We start from the raw sequence: 19,863 nt of genomic DNA, 5'->3' as shown, positions 1-19,863 counted from the left end.
CTGACGCCTGTGTTGCAATTTCCTCTAATGAGGAAAGGGTGTAAATGCCCTGTCCTTGAAATACGGTAAATAGGGGTAAATTTGCGTAAAAGGGCAAAAGTGTCCTTACAATCTTATAATTAGGGGTGTTTCAAGGTACCATTTTACCGCGATTTTGTCCTTGTTTTGCGTGAAAATAGGGGGGTAAATTTCACAAAATGTCCTTGAAATTGACTGCAATAGGGGGTCACTTGCATTTGTGGTAACGGTCATACATGTCCCCCTTTGCGGCTGAGTGACCCCACCGGGGTCTGACCTCTCTTATCTGGACAAGTTGGGACCAGTACCAATCTGGATAAGGGATCTCGGAGACCTAATATTGAATACACGCAGCTGCTGCCTCAGCTCCCTGAAGGCAGTCGATCAAAAAAGTGGTGGGGGTGTGGAGCGGGCGAGACAAAAAACGGGGGCCTTGGAGCGGGCTTATTGTAAAAAGGAGGGTCCTCGGAACGGGCTTTGGAAGATGAGTTTATGCTGTGGAGTGGCGTCCGTCATCTGTCGTCCGTCCACAATTTCAAAATGCTACTACTTCGCCATTTCAAGTCCGATTTCAATTCTGTTTGCTTTATATGATAGCACTAGGTGTCGCATTCAAAACCTCTACACAGAAATTTTAAAAATTCATTAAATATGCTAATTTATTCGCATTCTTCAAAATTCACAAAAAATGCTACTTCTTCTTTATTTGTTGACCGATTTTGATTTTTTGCTTCCATCTGGTAGAGCTTCATGAGGTTCACCAATGTTTTACACAGAATTTTGAAATTTTGACCAGAACAATTTTTATGCTAATTTATGCATATTTTTAAAAATTCACAAAAAATGCTTCTTCTTTATTTGTTGACCGATTTTGAATTTTTTGCTTCCATCTGGTAGAGCTTCATGAGGTTCACCAATGTTTTCATTCTTCAAAATTCACAAAAAATGCTACTTCTTCTTTATTTGTTGACCGATTTTGATTTTTTGCTTCCATCTGGTAGAGCTTCATGAGGTTCACCAATGTTTTACACAGAATTTTGAAATTTTGACCAGAACAATTTTTATGCTAATTTATGCATATTTTAAAAAATTCACATAAAATGCTTAGTTCTTCTTTATTTGTTGACCGATTTTGATTTTTTTTCATCCATCTGGTAGAGCTTCATGAAGGTCACCAATCTTGTACACAGAATTTTGAAATATTGACTAGAACAATTTTTATGCTAATTTATTCAAAATTAATTTATTCATGTATTTAAAATTTCACATAAAATGGTTTTTCTTCTTCAAGTGTTGACCATTTTTTACTTTTTTTCTTCCATCTTGTAGAACTTTATGAGGTTCACCAAACTTCTACACAGAATTTTGAAATTTTGACCAGAACAATTTTTATGCTAATTTATGCAAAATTAATTTATGCATATTTTTAAAAATTCACAAAAAATGCTTCTTCTTTATTTGTTGACCAATTTTGAATTTTTTGCTTCCATCTGGTAGAGCTTCATGAGGTTCACCAATGTTTTACACAGAATTTTGAAATTTTGACCAGAACAATTTTTATGCTAATTTATGCATATTTTAAAAAATTCACATAAAATGCTTAGTTCTTCTTTATTTGTTGACCGATTTTGATTTTTTTTCATCCATCTGGTAGAGCTTCATGAAGGTCACCAATCTTGTACACAGAATTTTGAAATATTGACTAGAACAATTTTTATGCTAATTTATTCAAAATTAATTTATTCATGTATTTAAAATTTCACATAAAATGGTTTTTCTTCTTCAAGTGTTGACCATTTTTTACTTTTTTTCTTCTTCCATCTTGTAGAACTTTATGAGGTTAACCAAACTTCTACACAGATTTTTCTGTGCTAAATTTATTCATAATCACAGAAAATTCCTCTTTTATTTGTTGACAGATTTTGATTTTTTTCTTCCATCTGGTAGAGCTGCATGAGGTTCACCAAAATTGTACACAAAATTTTAAAATTTTGTCTGGAAAATTATTTATTCTAATTTATGAAAAGTTTATTCATAAATTACAAAAAAATGTTTTTTCTTCATTTGTTGATCAATTTCAGTTTTGTTTGCTTTATATGATAGCTCGAGGTGGTGATACAAAATTTAAACATAGAATTTTGAAACTCACTGAATCTGCTATTTATTCATATATTTTCAAAACTCACAAAAATTGCTTACTTCTTTGTTGATTGATTTTGGTTATTTTTGTTCCATCTGAGAGCTACATTAAGTTCACCAAGGTTCTACACAGAGTTAAGAAACTTTGACTAGATAATAATTAATACTTAATTCATATGAAATTTATTCATAGATCACAAAAAATGCTTCTATGTCATTTCTTCATCAATTTCAATTCTATATCCTCAATTTATGTCACCAATATAATTCACTACAGTGTCAACTGGGCTGAAATTCAAATTGTGTTAAATTGTGTTGCGAGATGCCGGATGAGCTCCACATCATTGATGTGCTAGTTTCTGACTTATGATCTTATAATTTTCATTACAGATCGAGCATACTGATCTTAAACAAATGGGAGTAATGCCAAAAATTTGTTAACAAATTATAATTTCCTCCTATAAAAGCATCTTCATTTACTATCTATTGTCCACGGCGAACGGCATTTGAATATTAATGAGTCAGAAAGAAGAGGATCAAGGGTATTTGAATTCCAGTCCATCGTGGCTTAGCCGTAAACCAGAATAGCCTGGTGGTTGAGTCGCTACCCGGAAAGCAGTAGATGGCAGGTTCGAATCCCACTGGTTCCAATTTTTTCTGACTTATGATCTTATGATTTTCATTACAGATCGAGCATACTGATCTTAAACAAATAGGAGTAATGCCGAAAATTTGTTAACAAATTATAATTTCCTCTTATAAAAGCCTCTTAATTTGCTATCACAAAAATTACTTATTTATTTGTTATTGATTTTGATTCTATTCGTTCCATCTGAGAGCTACATGAGGTTCACAAAGGTTCTACACAGAGTTAAGAAATTTTGACTAGAAAGTTATTTATGCTTAATTTATATGAATTTTATTCATATATCACAAAAAATGCTTTTATGTCATTTCTTCATCAATTTCAATCCTATATCCTCAATTTATGTCACCAATATAATTCACTACAGTGTCAACTGGGCTGAAATTAAAATTGTGTTAAATTTCATTGCGAGATTCCGCATGAGCTCCACATCAGGTCCACATCATTGATGTGCTAGTTTATGTAATAACATAAGGATAATGGGGACATGATATCAACCCACCTATTGATATTCATGACAGTGTTACATATAACTGTTTTCACAAAATAGGAAAACTTTGAAATTCAGTAACTTTAATATTTTTATCAGATATTGATGAGATTTTTAGCATTTTGCTCAGTGATTTTACACTATTTCTATAGATATATTTATTTTCAATAGGTGCACCCTCTATGTCCTTGCTGGTATACTTTGTCTACAAATTACCATGTACGTAATCAGATTGCATTTATTCTGCCATTAAAAAAATTAGCAATTCAAAAACTATTTTTCTAAGCACTTATTAAAATAAATTTGATAAAATGGCTTGAAACTCTTTAAAATGTGATGAATAATTTGCATTTCAGTGAAATAAAACACTATATTCAACAAGTTTCTAAAACTTGAGGGGAAAGATCATTTACTTAGAATGCATGCTCCTCTTTGTGGTGTAGCCTTCCTGAAGACATGCGCCTCTTTCGAGACTTTTACAAATCTTCTGATAACTCTTTTATTTCACTCTTAGCCTTTTATGCGCCTTGAGCAATATACGAATTGGATTTGGCGCTTTACAAGTCACATTATTATTATCATTATTACCATTATTGTAATGGCTTAAAGTATTGTATTTAGGAAGGAATATTTTGTGAAGGCTCTTAAATATTTTCTTTATATTTTTTCTATGCACAGGACACAACTAAAAATCTTGCCAATCGCCCAGCAGAGAAGTAAGTACATTTCTATATGTGTGTATTTTTTTTCTAGAAGTGAAATTGATTTTAACTGTAATTTTTCAATTTGTGTGATAAACAAGGCATGATTTGAAAAGTTGATTTTTTTTTCAAAGAGCTAGCTTAAATGACATCTGAGCCTGCCCTGAGATTGGCCTTATTGATTTGATTTCATTTGCAGAACTGTCAATTCATGTCCTTCTAAATGATAGATGCTAGTAAGACAGGAACTGGTTTCTAGGTGGAAAATTACTATGGTGAAAACTAACAAACTGTCCACTCATGTTCAGAAAATAATATAAAATCGCATTGCAGTTATGAACCAAAATCAACAGAATTGACTTAAAGCATTTGAATTTTACAAATTGTTTAAATTCAATATGTAAGATTTAGGACACCAAATTGAGGGAATGTTTTTGTGAGTGACACTGCATTTTTTTTACTTTATTGAGAACTTCTAGAAAATGTCTCCTCGTGGGATTTTTTGTTTTGTACTGATCTTTATTATTCATTCAAATAAATTCCATATATACATAATGTAGGATAAATTTTATCTTCTGTAAACAAATACTACCCCTTTCATTTGACCTTATACAGTGTGTCCCACAAAAAGGAAACCTGTTTTCAGAGATAGATTTCTTAATTATTTTAATATGTTTTTACTATAAATTTCATCTTTCTCATTAATGTGTGAATCATTTGTCATATACTAGGTATTAGAATAAAGAGAAATGATTGAATGATATGATTATGTAAATGATATATCATAATGCATTTGCCTTTGAAGAAAACATGCATCAAAATCTCAGTTTCCTTTTTTCTGGGACACACCGTATACTACGGATTGAATGTGGATCTGAATGACATGGTTATTAAAACTGGGATCATGAATACAGATATATTTTGTATTGAAGTGAGGAAGTAATTTTATGATATTGACTGACTTTGAGGGAAACATATATATTGCAGGTCCCTTACTGATAGCTGATAAATTGGCCATTTTATTGTCTCGCCTGCATAGCAGAGCAAGATGATAGGTGCCAGCTTTTCCGAGGGCGGTGTCTTCGACATCAAATCTTGACCGAAGGTTAATGTTTGGAAATGTCATCATTACTTAGAAAGCATATGGGCCTAGTTCATGAAACTTGGACATAAGGATAATCAAGTATTACTAAACATCCTGCATGAGTTTCATGTCACATGACCAAGGTTAAAGGTCATTTAGGGTCAATGAACTTTGGCCCTGATGGGGGTATTTGTTGATTTCCTTTATAACTTTGAAAGTTTATGGATCTGGTCCATGAAACTTGGACATGAGATTAATCAAGTATCACGGAACATCCTTTGTGACTTTCAGGTCATAGGTTATATTCACGAAGGTGACGTCACTCGCTGCTTACAAAGTAATCAGGTAGTTAATTCGATTTATGCGCTAGTGTTAACGCGTCGGTTGCATGAAGAACGCGCTTGATGAATTAAAAAAAAAATTATATTATGACATAGATGGATCAGAACTGTGGCAAGAATTTCAGGTTAATCAGAGAGCCAGATGATGAATGCAATCTCTGATGGTGAATCCACATAGACCACTAGTATATAATATAACATATATTGCCTAGTCTATCTTTGTAATAAATAACTTTCAACTCCCCTCCGAAGCTATATTTTTCCCTCTGGAGAATATTTTCCCTCAGGGCTGCGCGCTTCGGGCAAAACATAATGTCTTGGGGAAAAATATAACTCTGTCGGGGAGAGGAAATGTTATATGTCAAACTCTACAGTAGGTAGGCAATATCTGTATAATATTTCATAGACTGCATAATGTGTATGTGATCATGGATGACTTTCCACTTTTCGGGGGAAAGGAGAGGAGCAATTAATTATCTTTGCAGGACATACTAACTTCCTCAAAAGTCTCTTAAGCTGGCCTCACTATTAGTTGGGGGATTTTTTTTTAGTACTTTGAGGTGGTATGAGTGTGAGGAGGTGGTAGGGGTATGAGAAGGTTGTAGGGGTGTGAGGAGGTGGTAGGGGTGTGAGGAGGTGGTAGGGGTATGAGAAGGTTGTAGGGGTGTGAGGAGGTGGTAGGGGTGTGAGGAGGTGGTAGGGGTATGAGAAGGTTGTAGGGGTGTGAGGAGGTGGTAGGGGTGTGAGGAGGTGGTAGGGGTATGAGGAGGTGATAGGGGTATGAGGAGGTGGTAGGGGTATGAGGTGGTAGGGGTATGAGAAGGTTTTAGGGGTATGAGGAGGTGGTAGGGGTGTGAGGAGGTGGTAGGGGTATGAGAAGGTTGTAGGGGTATGAGGAGGTGGTAGGGGGTGAGGAGGTGGTAGGGGTGTGAGGAGGTGGTAGGGGTGTGAGAAGGTGGTAGGGGTACAAGGAGGTGGTAGGGGTGTGAGGAGGTGGTAGGGGTACGAGGAGGTGGTAGGGGTGTGAGGAGGTGGTAGGGGTGTGAGGAGATGGTAGGGGTGTGAGGAGATGGTAGGGGTGTGAGGAGGTGGTAGGGGTGTGAGGAGGTGGTAGGGGTGAGAAGGTGGTAGGGGTATGAGGAGGTGGTAGGGGGTGAGGAGGTGGTAGGGGTGTGAGGAGGTGGTAGGGGTATGTAGAGGTGGTAGGGGTGAGAAGGTGGTAGGGTGTGAGGAGGTGGTAGGGGTATGAGGAGGTGGTAGGGTGTGAGGAGGTTGTAGGGGGTGAGGAGGTGGTAGGGGGTGAGGAGGTGGTAGGGGTGTGAGGAGGTGGTAGGGGTGTGAGGAGGTGGTAGGGGTGTGAGGAGGTGGTAGGGGTGAGGAGGTGGTAGGGGGGTGAGGAGGTGGTAGGGGTGTGAGGAGGTGGTAGGGGGTGAGGAGGTGGTAGGGGGTGAGGAGGTGGTAGGGGGTGAGGAGGTGGTAGGGGGGTGAGGAGGTGGTAGGGGTATGAGGAGGTGGTAGGGGTATGAGGAGGTGGTAGGGGTGTGAGGAGGTTGTAGGGGGTGAGGAGGTGGTAGGGGTATGAGGAGGTGGTAGGGGTATGAGGAGGTGGTAGGGGTATGAGGAGGTGGTAGGGGTATGAGGAGGTGGTAGGGGTATGAGGAGGGGGGGGTGAGGAGGAGGGGGTAGGGGTGAGGAGGTGGTAGGGGGTGAGGAGGTGGTAGGGGTATGAGGAGGTGGTAGGGGTACGAGGAGGTGGTAGGGACGAGGAGGTGGTAGGGGTATGAGGAGGTGGTAGGGGGTGAGGAGGTGGTAGGGGTGAGGAGGTGGTAGGGGTATGAGGAGGTGGTAGGGGGTGAGGAGGTGGTAGGGGTGAGGAGGTGGTAGGGGTGAGGAGGTGGTAGGGGTATGAGGAGGTGGTAGGGGTATGAGGAGGTGGTAGGGGGTGAGGAGGTGGTAGGGGGTGAGGAGGTGGTAGGGGGTGAGGAGGTGGTAGGGGTGTGAGGAGGTGGTAGGGGTGTGAGGAGGTGGTAGGGGTATGAGGAGGTGGTAGTGGGTGAGGAGGTGGTAGGGGTATGAGGAGGTGGTAGGGGTACGAGGAGGTGGTAGGGGTGTGAGGAGGTGGTAGGGGTATGAGGAGGTGGTAGGGGTGAGGAGGTGGTAGGGGGGTGAGGAGGTGGTAGGGGTGTGAGGAGGTGGTAGGGGGTGAGGAGGTGGTAGGGGTGTGAGGAGGTGGTAGGGGTATGAGGAGGTGGTAGTGGGTGAGGAGGTGGTAGGGGTGAGGAGGTGGTAGGGGGTGAGGAGGTGATAGGGGGTGAGGAGGTGGTAGGGGGTGAGGAGGTGGTAGGGGTACGAGGAGGTTGTAGGGGTACGAGGAGGTGGTAGGGGTACGAGGAGGTGGTAGGGGGTGAGGAGGTGGTAGGGTGTGAGGAGGTGGTAGGGGGTGAGGAGGTGGTAGGGGTACGAGGAGGTGGTAGGGGGTGAGGAGGTGGTAGGGGGTGAGGAGGTGGTAGGGGTATGAGGAGGTGGTAGGGGTACGAGGAGGTGGTAGGGGTATGAGGAGGTGGTAGGGGTATGAGGAGGTGGTAGGGGTGTGAGGAGGGGGTAGGGGGTGAGGAGGTGGTAGGGGTGTGAGGAGGTGGTAGGGGGTGAGGAGGTGGTAGGGGTATGAGGAGGTGGTAGGGGGTGATGAGGTGGTAGGGGTATGAGGAGGTGGTAGGGTATGAGGAGGTGGTAGGGGTGTGAGGAGGGGGTAGGGGTATGAGGAGGTGGTAGGGGGTGAGGAGGTGGTAGGGGGTGAGGAGGTGGTAGGGGTGTGAGGAGGTGGTAGGGGGTGAGGAGGTGGTAGGGGTGTGAGGAGGTGGTAGGGGGTGAGGAGGTGGTAGCAATGGACCTTCAAGCCACTCGTTAATGAGTTTACACATTTTCAAAATATATTCAGTCCTTCAATTTCAGCCATTGCTCAGTTGAATTCATTTTAGTAGAAAAAGTAGAAAGTTCAATTACTCTGGGAGTTGATTCTCATTCTTTGTTTTAAAAGGTGTTGTGGTTAGGGCTGGGACTAAAACCCAGGTATCTGGGTCCCGCCCGGAAGCCTTGGGTACCTCGGTAGATAAATCCATACCCGATACCCGAAAATTGCTCACCAGTATAAGTAACGTACATGTATTTGATTTGCATTGCTTAGTGTAAGATATGATTGTAACTCATCACAAAAGTACACAAGTTTCATTTTTAATCTCACCAATTACCCTTGAAATATCCATAAATATACAAGTTTTTCAAGTGATGATGTGACTGAGATCATTCAATCGTCAGCATTTTTCTTTTGCACCAGCCAATCATGTTTGTTTTCCCATTTTCAGTTCATCACAAAACAAAAATGGTAACACTATCGTGATTGGCTGGCGCATCTGCCACTCCAAAACCCGGAAATCAATTGACGCTTCTTCGCAAGATTTTGACGGAAAAGCAAGAAGTAATCAAAATTTGCGTACCTGTGTGGTATTGTATAATCATAATTCATATGAAACATAAGAAAGTGGAATTCTAGGTTGATTTTGGTATGAGGTGACAGAGTATTGCAGTCTCGCTTTGATGGAATACTGCGCATGGGAGGCTTGCACTGCTTACTATATTTTCATTCATAAATTGGCTTCGGCGCAGTGGCTGGATGACGTCACCTGTGGGTTTTTTCCACCAGTCATATTAATTATGTTGCAATAACTTGATTCTATATCTTTATTTTATAACTTCACAATAGAAATCAAATCTGAATTATATTTCTGACCTTTTTGTTGTATGATCTAAGTTTAAAACAGTTTATACCCCAATACACAATTATTTGAATCCCAAGCTAGTAATATTATCTACTGAAATCTCACTTATGCATAACTCAATCAACCAACTGTTTCTCATTTATATGTGATTTTTTTTTTTTTTTAAGAGTATATACAATCTTCAAATGTAAATAATATTCAATGTAAACTTTGCACAATTAGTCTTTGGACTACAGTATTGTATTCTGTTTTATATCTAATAAAACGAATTGAATTGAATATTTCATGCCACATGATTTTCGGGTACCCGCCCCAAAATTACCACAGGTACCCGAAGACAAAAACACCCGCAAGTCCCAGGCCTAGTTATGGCTATTATGGTATATAGAGCAGAGTTAGGAATAGGTATAACTAAGTCCAGGATTAGATCTACAATTTTGATTGGCCAAAAAATGAGTGACTACATAAAACATCCCCAAAGAATAATAACAATCTCTCATCTATTAACCTGCAGCATGTGATCTCAGGGGGCATCTGTTCTTGAACTTTTTTTGCTTTTGGTTGGTTTATTTTAGAGAATAATAGGTTATTAGGTTGCCTAAATGGATGATGATTAACAGACGTTGACTAAGACATAGTTTGCTGAAAGGGCCTCACACCTGACCCAATGCTTAATCTTCTAATTCAGTTTCGTATCTTTCTTAAGGAAGATCCCCCATAACTTAATTAAGTGTTATATTGGCAATGGAATCATTCTTCCCATTTGTCATCAGCATGACAACTTTATTGTTTTCAATATCACCCTGTTACAGTTAAAACTCTCTCATCAGAACATCATATCTGTTTGCTGTCCCTTTCAATGATTTCTTATCAAATAGTCAAACTTTCATTCAATTTCAACTGCAAAAATACACAAAAAAGCATGTGGATACACACATAGGCAAAGTGTGTTGTATAAGAGATTTCATATCATAGATTATCATGTGAGGGTGTCTTGGTCTAGTGGTCATGACTCTTGTATTTCAGGCTGGAGAATGTGGGTCCAATTCCAGCCATGGTGTGTTTTTATTCAGCAAGAAATTTACCTACATTGAGCTTCTTTCAATGGGTAAATGGGTACCAGGTACTTGGGTGGGGGGGGTACTCCCATTGAGGAGTGGATACCATGTGCGACCCCAAAAACATGTAAAAAGGATGTCTTTTTCAAGAAAGAGCATGTTACGTAGTAAGGGTGTAAAAAACATTAAAGTAATGAAAAAAGGGTATCTATTTGCTCGGAGAGCTACGTGTATATGGTCAAATTTGCGAGAGTATAAAAAAAGACTAAAATGATGTATAAAGGATGTAATATTTGCCCCAACAGTCAACACTACGTTTTAAGAGTCCGATTTGCGTGAGATGTAGGAGGTGGGGCTGTACTTAACCCAATGAAGGTAAAACAGACGATCGACGTCCGTGACATAAAAATCAAAATATCGCTGTTCTTGTTTAGGGGGTCAATTCAGGGAATACTTGCCAAGAGTGTCATTTTGTTTCCAATACTCGTTAAGGGTAGGGTTTCACACGCCAATACTTGTTAAGGGGTGCATTTTCAGAATATGGAAAATACTTGTTTAGGGTGCTTTTCGTGACCCCTTGGTATCCACTCGTCAATGGAAGTGCCCCCCCCCCCTTCCCGGGACCTGGTAGGAATTTATTCCTTGAAACGCAGCATGCGTAACAGCTGCACTGCTAAAGCCAGGGTAATTATGCTGCTTTAATGTAGAGTGCTTAGAGACTTCTGATAAAGTAAGTTTTTAACGTTATATAAGCAAATATAATTATGGATTAAATCACAGGACATTAGAATGTGTGCAAATGATTGCAACATAACCAAATATTGAATTTTGGGGAATATAATTTTCCTTTAACTACACAAATTATGATATAGACATGCTAAATTTGAGAAACTCCTTTCTTGTTAACGCAAATGAGCCAAAATATATGCAATCATTCATTTAAAAAAAAATCAATCTTGTGATCAACATATATAGGTAAACTTTGATTTTTTTAGGAATTAAATGAAACTGAATAATCCAAAAGTAAATTTTGAATTGTGCTTTCTTGTTAGACCTGAGGATGTTCATGGTACCATGGCAACACTCGTCCCAGATCTGCGTATTCTACTCATCTGCATGGCCAATGCCTTGGAGCTTCTTAACTTCTACCAGAACAACCTTCACAACTACTTGGCTTCCCAGATGCCCTATAAGGATGGGAACAGCTCAACACCTTCAACTTCATCATCAACATCTTCATCAGAGCAGGAAAAGAGAGAGGTAGAGGAGGGTGAACAAGAAGTCTTGTCTATCTTAGAAGAGGTGATGATGTATACATTCCAGCAGTGTGTCTACTATCTCACCAAGGTAAGAATGATCAAACAACAAGGATAACCTGGAGCACAATTTGCCATAAATTCCACTTTGTCTTAAAAACCAAGGGAGTAGGATTAGAAAGGAATAGATAGGAAGTAGAGAGAAAAAAAAGGTTGATAGAAAGAAGAAAGGACCTGTACAATGAGAAATGGTAAAGGGCCCGTGGTATAACCATGGAGCTATAGAGGGAAGTTTTTACATGGAGGGGAGTGGGGCGAGCCCCTGGTATAACCATGGAGCTATAGAGGGAAGTTTTTACATGGAGGGGAGTGGGGTGAGCCCCTGGTATAACCATGGAGCTATAGAGGGAAGTTTTTACATGGAGGGGAGTGGGGTGAGCCCCTGGTTTAACCATGGAGCTATAGAGGGTAGTTTTTACATGGAGGGGAGTGGGGTGAGCCCCTGGTATAACCATGGAGCTAAAGCGGGAAGTTTTTACATGGAGGGGAGGGGAGTGAGCCCCTGGTATAACCATGGCGCTATAGAGGGAAGTTTTTACATGGAGGGGAGTGGGGTGAGCCCCTGGTTTAACCATGGAGCTATAGAGGGTAGTTTTTACATGGAGGGGGGTGGGGTGAGCCCCTGGTATAACCATGGAGCTATAGCGGGAAGTTTTTCATGGAGGGGAGTGGGGTGAGCCCCTGGTTTAACCATGGAGCTATAGAGGGAAGTTTTTACATGGAGGGGAGTGGGGTGAGCCCCTGGTTTAACCATGGAGCTCTAGAGGGAAGTTTTTACATGGAGGGGAGTGGGGTGAGCCCCTGGTATAACCATGGAGCTATAGAGGGAAGTTTTTACATGGAGGGGAGTGGGGTGAGCCCCTGGTTTAACCAAGGAGCTATAGAGGGAAGTTTTTACATGGAGGGGAGTGGGGTGAGCCCCTGGTTTAACCATGGAGCAAAAGAGGGAAGTTTTTACATGGAGGGGAGTGGGGTGAGCCCCTGGTTTAACCATGGAGCTATAGAGGGAAGTTTTTACATGGAGGGGAGTGGGGTGAGCCCCTGGTTTAACCAAGGAGCTATAGAGGGAAGTTTTTACATGGAGGGGAGTGGGGTGAGCCCCTGGTATAACCATGGAGCTATAGAGGGAAGTTTTTACATGGAGGGGAGTGGGGGTGAGCCCCTGGTATAACCATGGAGCTATAGAGGGAAGTTTTTACATGGAGGGGAGTGGGGTGAGCCCCTGGTATAACCATGGAGCTATAGAGGGAAGTTTTTACATGGAGGGGAGTGGGGTGAGCCCCTGGTTTAACCATGGAGCTATAGAGGGAAGTTTTTACATGGAGGGGAGTGGGGTGAGCCCCTGGTTTAACCATGGAGCTATAGAGGGAAGTTTTTACATTAAGGGGAGTGGGGTGAGCCCCTGGTATAACCATGGAGCTATAGAGGGAAGTTTTTACATGGAGGGGAGTGGGGTGAGCCCCTGGTATAACCATGGAGCTATAGCGGGAAGTTTTTACATGGAGGGGAGTGGGGTGAGCCCCTGGTATAACCATGGAGCTATAGAGGGAAGTTTTTACATGGAGGGGAGTGGGGTGAGCCCTTGGTATAACCACGGAGCTATAGAGGGAAGTTTTTACATGGAGGGGAGTGGGGTGAGACCCTGGTATAACCATGGAGCTATAGAGGGAAGTTTTTACATGGAGGGGAGTGGGGTGAGCCCCTGGTTTAACCATGGAGCTATAGAGGGAAGTTTTTACATGGAGGGGAGTGGGGTGAGCCCCTGGTTTAACCATGGAGCTATAGAGGGAAGTTTTTACATTAAGGGGAGTGGGGTGAGCCCCTGGTATAACCATGGAGCTATAGAGGGAAGTTTTTACATGGAGGGGAGTGGGGTGAGCCCCTGGTATAACCATGGAGCTATAGCGGGAAGTTTTTACATGGAGGGGAGTGGGGTGAGCCCCTGGTATAACCATGGAGCTATAGAGGGAAGTTTTTACATGGAGGGGAGTGGGGTGAGCCCTTGGTTTAACCACGGAGCTATAGAGGGAAGTTTTTACATGGAGGGGAGTGGGTTGAGCCCCTGGTTTAACCATGGAGCTATAGAGGGAAGTTTTTACATGGAGGGGAGTGGGGTGAGCCCCTGGTATAACCATGGAGCTATAGCGGGAAGTTTTTACATGGAGGGGAGTGGGGTGAGACCCTGGTTTAACCATGGAGCTATAGCGGGAAGTTTTTACATGGAGGGGAGTGGAGTGAGCCCCTGGTTTAACCATGGAGCTATAGAGGGAAGTTTTTACATGGAGGGGAGTGGGGTGAGCCCCTGGTATAACCATGGAGCTATAGCGGGAAGTTTTTACATGGAGGGGAGTGGGGTGAGACCCTGGTTTAACCATGGAGCTATAGCGGGAAGTTTTTACATGGAGGGGAGTGGAGTGAGCCCCTGGTTTAACCATGGAGCTATAGAGGGAAGTTTTTACATGGAGGGGAGTGGGGTGAGCCCCTGGTATAACCATGGAGCTATAGAGGGAAGTTTTTACATGGAGGGGAGTGGGGTGAGCCCCTGGTTTAACCATGGAGCTATAGAGGGAAGTTTTTACTTGGAGCGGAGTGGGGTGAGCCCCTGGTATAACCATGGAGCTATAGAGGGTAGTTTTTACATGGAGGGGAGTGGGGTGAGCCCCTGGTTTAACCATGGAGCTATACAGTGTGTATAAAAAAAGGGACAGTTTTGAAAAGTCTATAAAAATTTTGTTTCAAATCATTATATTTATATTTTGATCTTAATAGATGCTCTAAGATCTTATCTTTAAAATGCCATCAAAAAAATAAATTTTGTTCATGTTTGAGCGAACACGGGATGTTTTTGTCGGGGGTTCAAAAAGAGCCTTGCGCCAAATTGGCAGAAATGAGAAATTTGACGATTAGTCTTTTTACTAATCAGCAGACCTCTTAATCTTTTCATTATCTTTGCCATAATTTTCGAATTATGCTGTCAAATTTCATTTACAAATTTATTTACCTGAATTATATTGTTTTTTGTTTAAACTTCTTTTACCTGTGATTTTTCCTTCATAAATAAGAAAAGAAGAGACTTTTTGTCAAGTAAGAATATTTGCATTATTGATTGGGAGAATTTGTAATTATTCAAATCCTTTTATTATATGAAACGAATTATGTTATGGTACAATTAATAATTATTATGTGAAACAAAGTATGTTATGTTACCTATAAAAGACATGAATCCTATTTTCAAGGGGTTATTGAATCCTTCACCAAGTTTAATTATGTGCTTGACAGGACAAACAGGAAAGGATTCATGTCTTTCAATGACAATGGTGTATTGAGTCAATTTTGAAGGAGCAAGATATTGCAGATCAGGTAAAATGTATCAAAAAGTTCTGCAGCGAGCAAGCAAAAATTTCCTCTTTTTTATTAAGATATCAAATTTTGTGATTTCGACATGAAATTCAGAAAATGATATCATATTTCACTTTCTATGTCTTCTGTTATTTTTACTTTCCACTTTTTTCCTTGGTCATAATTTTTTTATCGGGGGGGGGGGGACACCCAGAGCCCCCATTCCTCAGGATGGCACTGTTCAAAGGCACCATAACCTTTATAGCGCACAATGAAAGGATTTTAAAAAAAAAACACGCTCTCCCATACTTTGGTTTAAAAAATGTTCTTGCCTAAAGAATGAATAAGAAGGAATTCAAAGCTAAAAGAGGACATAGTAAAAAGGAACAACAACATATTCAAGCAAATAAGTAGATCTGGAAATGAATTTTGACCGCATAATTCGAAAATTATGGCAAAGATAATGAAAAGGTTAAAAGGTAGTCTGCTGGTTAGCAAGAAGTCAGACCATCATATTTATCATTTTATGCCATTTTGGCGCAAGCCTCCTTTTTTACCCCATGAGACAAAAACATTCCGTGTTCGCTCAAGCATGAACGAAACTAAATTTTTTTAATGGCATTTGAAGGATAAGACTCCAAAGCACGTATTGACACCAAAATATAGAGATCATAATTTGAAACAAAATTTCATAGACTTTTCAAATCTGTCCGTTTTTTTTATACGCACTGTAGAGGGTAGTTTTTACATGGAGGGAAGTGGGGTGATCATTTTATATAGCAGAAATATGAATAATTCACATTTTCTCCGGGCATTTTCTGTTGTGACTTGACCTTTAAGAGAGGTGAATAATATCTCCTAGAGACTTAATATGCCATGATGGCAACACACACTGGCCTTTTGGCATTCATCCATCCATCCTTTATCAGAAATATGATTGAAATTCAATAATATGTAGCTGGTATATCATCACTTTTTAAAGTTGGAGATGTCAGTCAAGAAGTGCATGGCCTAATCTAAGGACTTTTATTTCAGTCGCCTGTAGCATTTATAGAATTCCTTAACTGAAGTGAAACCATGGCCTCTTGGCCAGACTTGATTCATCACTAATTGTTATATAAAATGTCATTTAGCTGGTATGGTATCACCTTTGAAATGAAAGTAGGTGAATGAAGTCATGTATGATTCATAGCCACGGTTGGCCCATATTATGTCATGATAAATGTTGTGATATCATTGTTATCAAAAGTGCAATGATCTCATCCCTGGATTATGTATCTGAAAGCTATGCATTAGGGACTTGGCAAATTGGCAACAATTTTGATATATGATCGAGTAACATTTAAAGTGTGAATTAGACACAACAAAATCAATTTAAATAATTTATGAATTATATTTTTATTAGTATTTATTAAATGTTTGATTTTGCTTTCAGCCTCTTTTATTAAAGGTCACGTCCACCCCAGAAAAATGTCGATTTGAATAAATAGAGAAAAATCAAACTAGCATAATGATCAAAATTTCATGAAAATCAGATGTAAAATAAGGAAGTTGTAACATTTCGTAGTTTCGCTTATTTTTCGCAAAATATGTGATATGCACAATTCAGTGACATGCAAATGTCACAGTCGATGTCCTTCATTTACTATTTCTTTTGTTTTTATTGTTTGAATTATACAATATTTCATTTTTTACATATTTGACAAGAAGGACCAACTTGACTGAACCATATTGTAATAAACAATGCTCATTCCACAGGTTTTGGGAGGAATTTAATCGTTATTTCACTTGACAATGAGGAGAAATTTAGAATATTTAATGTTATAAAATACAAAAGAAATAGGGAGTGGATGACGTCATCAGTCTCCTCATTTGTGTACCTACCAGGATGTGCATGAAACTGTTTTGTGAAATTAAGCAAAACTGCAAAATGTCAAAACGTTCTTAGTTTACAACCAATTTTTATGAAATTTTCAGTTATATGCTTGTTTGATTTTTCTCTTTTTATTCAAGTAAACTTAAATAAACACAGAAACGTAAAAGAAGATAGGGAGAGAGACAGAGAGAGGATCCATGATATTTCATTTCCTAGGCTATCAACCCTGTATTGCCGATAATCCCTCTTATCAGGCAAGCCCAGGTTAGACCATAAACAACAGCTGATATTACGTAAGAGCAGCTCTGCCTGAAGTAGGCGTTTCGGAATTAAATTATTGTATTTGATATTCAATCAAGATTTTGAAGGGATACTGTATGTTGAAATCCAATGTTTTTCTATTTTCAGTCCCCAAAATAACGAAACTATTAAGAGAAATAAAAAGACTGCATGTGATGGCGAGTGAGTGTGCTTGAGTCGGCGTATGTAATTGCGGTTTAGTTTTTTACAGACCCATCGAGGTCAAGAAATACATGTTTAGATACTTAAATAACTGGCCTGGGGCGATTTAGGTTTTCCATAGTTCGTAACAGGGGTCTGCTTTCTCCAGCGACGGAATTGCCTTATACTGATCCATGTACTATACCTGTTATTAAAAGAGATACATTGCAATTGATTATAACTCCATAGTATATGGTTTGTCATTATTGTACAATTGATATCATTTCATCAGCGGTCATCGGACCATCGTATCACACATACATTTACAAAGGTTCAAACCCATTTCAGAGAAAATCGACTTCAAAGTTTACTATAATTCTCACACTTTTCACACCCCAGTCTAGGAAAGACCAAGACAATTGCTTGACATTGGTATCCTTATTTTAACACAAAACCAAGAATAAAAGAAAATATTGCAAAAGAGATCCAGGCTTGTAATTTCGGTTTGAGCGGATTAGATTTCCCCTGTACGAAAACGCCATAGGGGATATAACAACCCTGACCGTGATTTCAATGCGCACAGGCAGTCAAAACGTCACATCGCTTTTCACGTGCAAAGTCAATGCAGTGCCAATGGCCGATACGATGGTTTAGCTGACCGCGCGCATTGAAATTGTGGTCAGTCAAAACGTATCGCTCTGCTACAGTACACATTTCCAAAGGGATTTGCGCATTTTAACAAGCATTTTATGGCATTGCCGTGAAAATCCCCTCATCAGAAAATAACATAAATTGCTGCCTAGTAATTCAGTTATGAATAGAATAGGACTTGTACTTTCGTTCTCTGGTAAAATCTCAAAATCGATTTTCTGTTTTGGGGGGACCAAAATAGACTGATACGACGGTTTAGATAAACGCCGATGAATTGTCAGGTCAGTAGATTTAAGTAACAGGTCAATAAGTTGGCAGCATAAAAATATCATCCAAGCATTATCTCCCAGTAGGGACTGAGCTATGCAGTTAGTTTAAAGGTAAATGTCTATGGCTCAACTCTTTACAACTACTTTAACCATAGAGTATTAAATCAACATGTTTTTGCCCCTAAAAAAAACAAGGTTTTCAAAGATTTTAAGTGCAAAACACTTTTTCATTTTTTCATTCAATCATTGTTTGCTAATGGGCCTTTCAGTTCTGCAGAACCAATCAATTGAATGCTACAGAGATCTCAAAATTCCACAATAGCCTCCTTCTGGTTTCAATGTATACTTCATACGTATGTAAATTGTACTGGGTGGGCTTTAATAGAGAGAAAGACAGTGCAAATGAATATTCTCACAAAATAAATCTCTTTTGTGTTTCATTATGATAATCATTCTTGTTTCTTTTTGCAGCCTTAGAAATTTAATTGAACATACCCAATGTTGTGTGAACATGTCATGCCTATTGTTAGTCTGAACAGACCCAATGTTGGTGTGAACAGGCCTATTATTGGTATGAACATGCCCGTTGTTTGTGCGAACAGGCCTTTGCTGATGAGTCAGTTGATCCTAAGACGTGACAAGGATATACCAGACTTCACATTAATGCTGTGGTTTTATCCCGTCAAAGCCGTCTTAACAGAATAAAGTTTTCATGTAGCTCAATTTTCCAATGATACAATGTGCAAGTCATGAACTGGAGATTTGTATTTGTGTGTTTGGTACTTTACAAGGTGGTGCTTAGTGTAGTTGATTTCTTTAATCTTGCTTTATCCTGTGGTGGATTTAAAAATGCAATTGATCTAAAGCTGGAAGGAGATATCTGAGAATGGGAGGGGTTATGTGAGAGATGGAAGGGGGAGAGGATGTGGGGATTGGATAAGATATAGGGGCAAGGATGGAGAGGGGTGGTAGTACTAGCAGAAAGGAAGGAATGACATGAAAAGAGAAAAGGAAAAGCAGAGAATACTGGTTTAAGATTATTTTGGAGAAGCCTTTACATTTTCTTTCTAGATTTCTGTTGGGATTGGAAAACACCAGGTCTTTTGGTAATGTGAAAGCAAACTACGCATAATTTCCCCGAAAGAAAATACCCGCTAAATAGTAGGTACTTGACGAAATTAGGAGAACTTTCATGGGGATTTTTCCCTGGGGGGGCCACTTCCATTCACGAGTGGATACCATGCGCGACCATGGGGTCTCGAAAAGCACCCTTAACACGTAATTTCCATATTCTGAAAATGCACCCCTTAACAAGTACTGGCGTGTGAAACCCTATTGGAAACAAAACGATACTCTTGGCAAATATTACCTGAAATGAACCCCTAAACAAGTACAGGAATGTTTTATTGTTACGGGTCCTTTGGTCGTCGGCTTTACCTTATTTGGTTTAGTACGACTCACGTCCTTCTACACCTCACGCAAATCGGACTCTAAACACGAAGTGTTGGGGCAAAAAGGACATCCTTTATAAAACATTTTAAATTTGTTTTATCATCCCCGCAAATTCGACCCTAAACACGTAATCTTCCTAGCGAAATGGATACCCTTTTTTCATTATTTTCGTGTTTTTGACACCCTTATGTAACGTGCCCTATCGTGAAAAAGACATCCTTTTTACGTGTTTTGGGGGTCGCGCATGGTATCCACTCGTCAATGTT

At 39.9% G+C, this 19,863-nt stretch overlaps 1 protein-coding gene across 2 annotated transcripts in view; it reads left to right on the top strand.

Annotated features, from left to right (window-relative positions):
* The window catches only part of LOC121423295 (ras-associating and dilute domain-containing protein-like), a 74,479-nt gene that overhangs the window by 9,504 nt on the left and 45,112 nt on the right, over positions 1 to 19,863 (top strand). For both annotated transcript variants that reach the window (XR_005971260.1, XM_041618635.1), the window contains exons 3-4: positions 3,972 to 4,009; positions 11,306 to 11,600. Coding sequence is in view for 1 of the 2 variants with exons in the window: in XM_041618635.1 (XP_041474569.1) it covers positions 3,972 to 4,009; positions 11,306 to 11,600 (333 nt within the window). In the remaining variant the exon portion in view is untranslated. The remainder of the gene's footprint in view (positions 1 to 3,971; positions 4,010 to 11,305; positions 11,601 to 19,863) is intronic.

This window comes from Lytechinus variegatus, chromosome 10 (genome assembly GCF_018143015.1).
Source record: "Lytechinus variegatus isolate NC3 chromosome 10, Lvar_3.0, whole genome shotgun sequence".
Taxonomy (NCBI): Eukaryota; Metazoa; Echinodermata; class Echinoidea; order Temnopleuroida; family Toxopneustidae; genus Lytechinus; species Lytechinus variegatus.
This window is presented reverse-complemented; position numbering and strand designations above follow the sequence as displayed.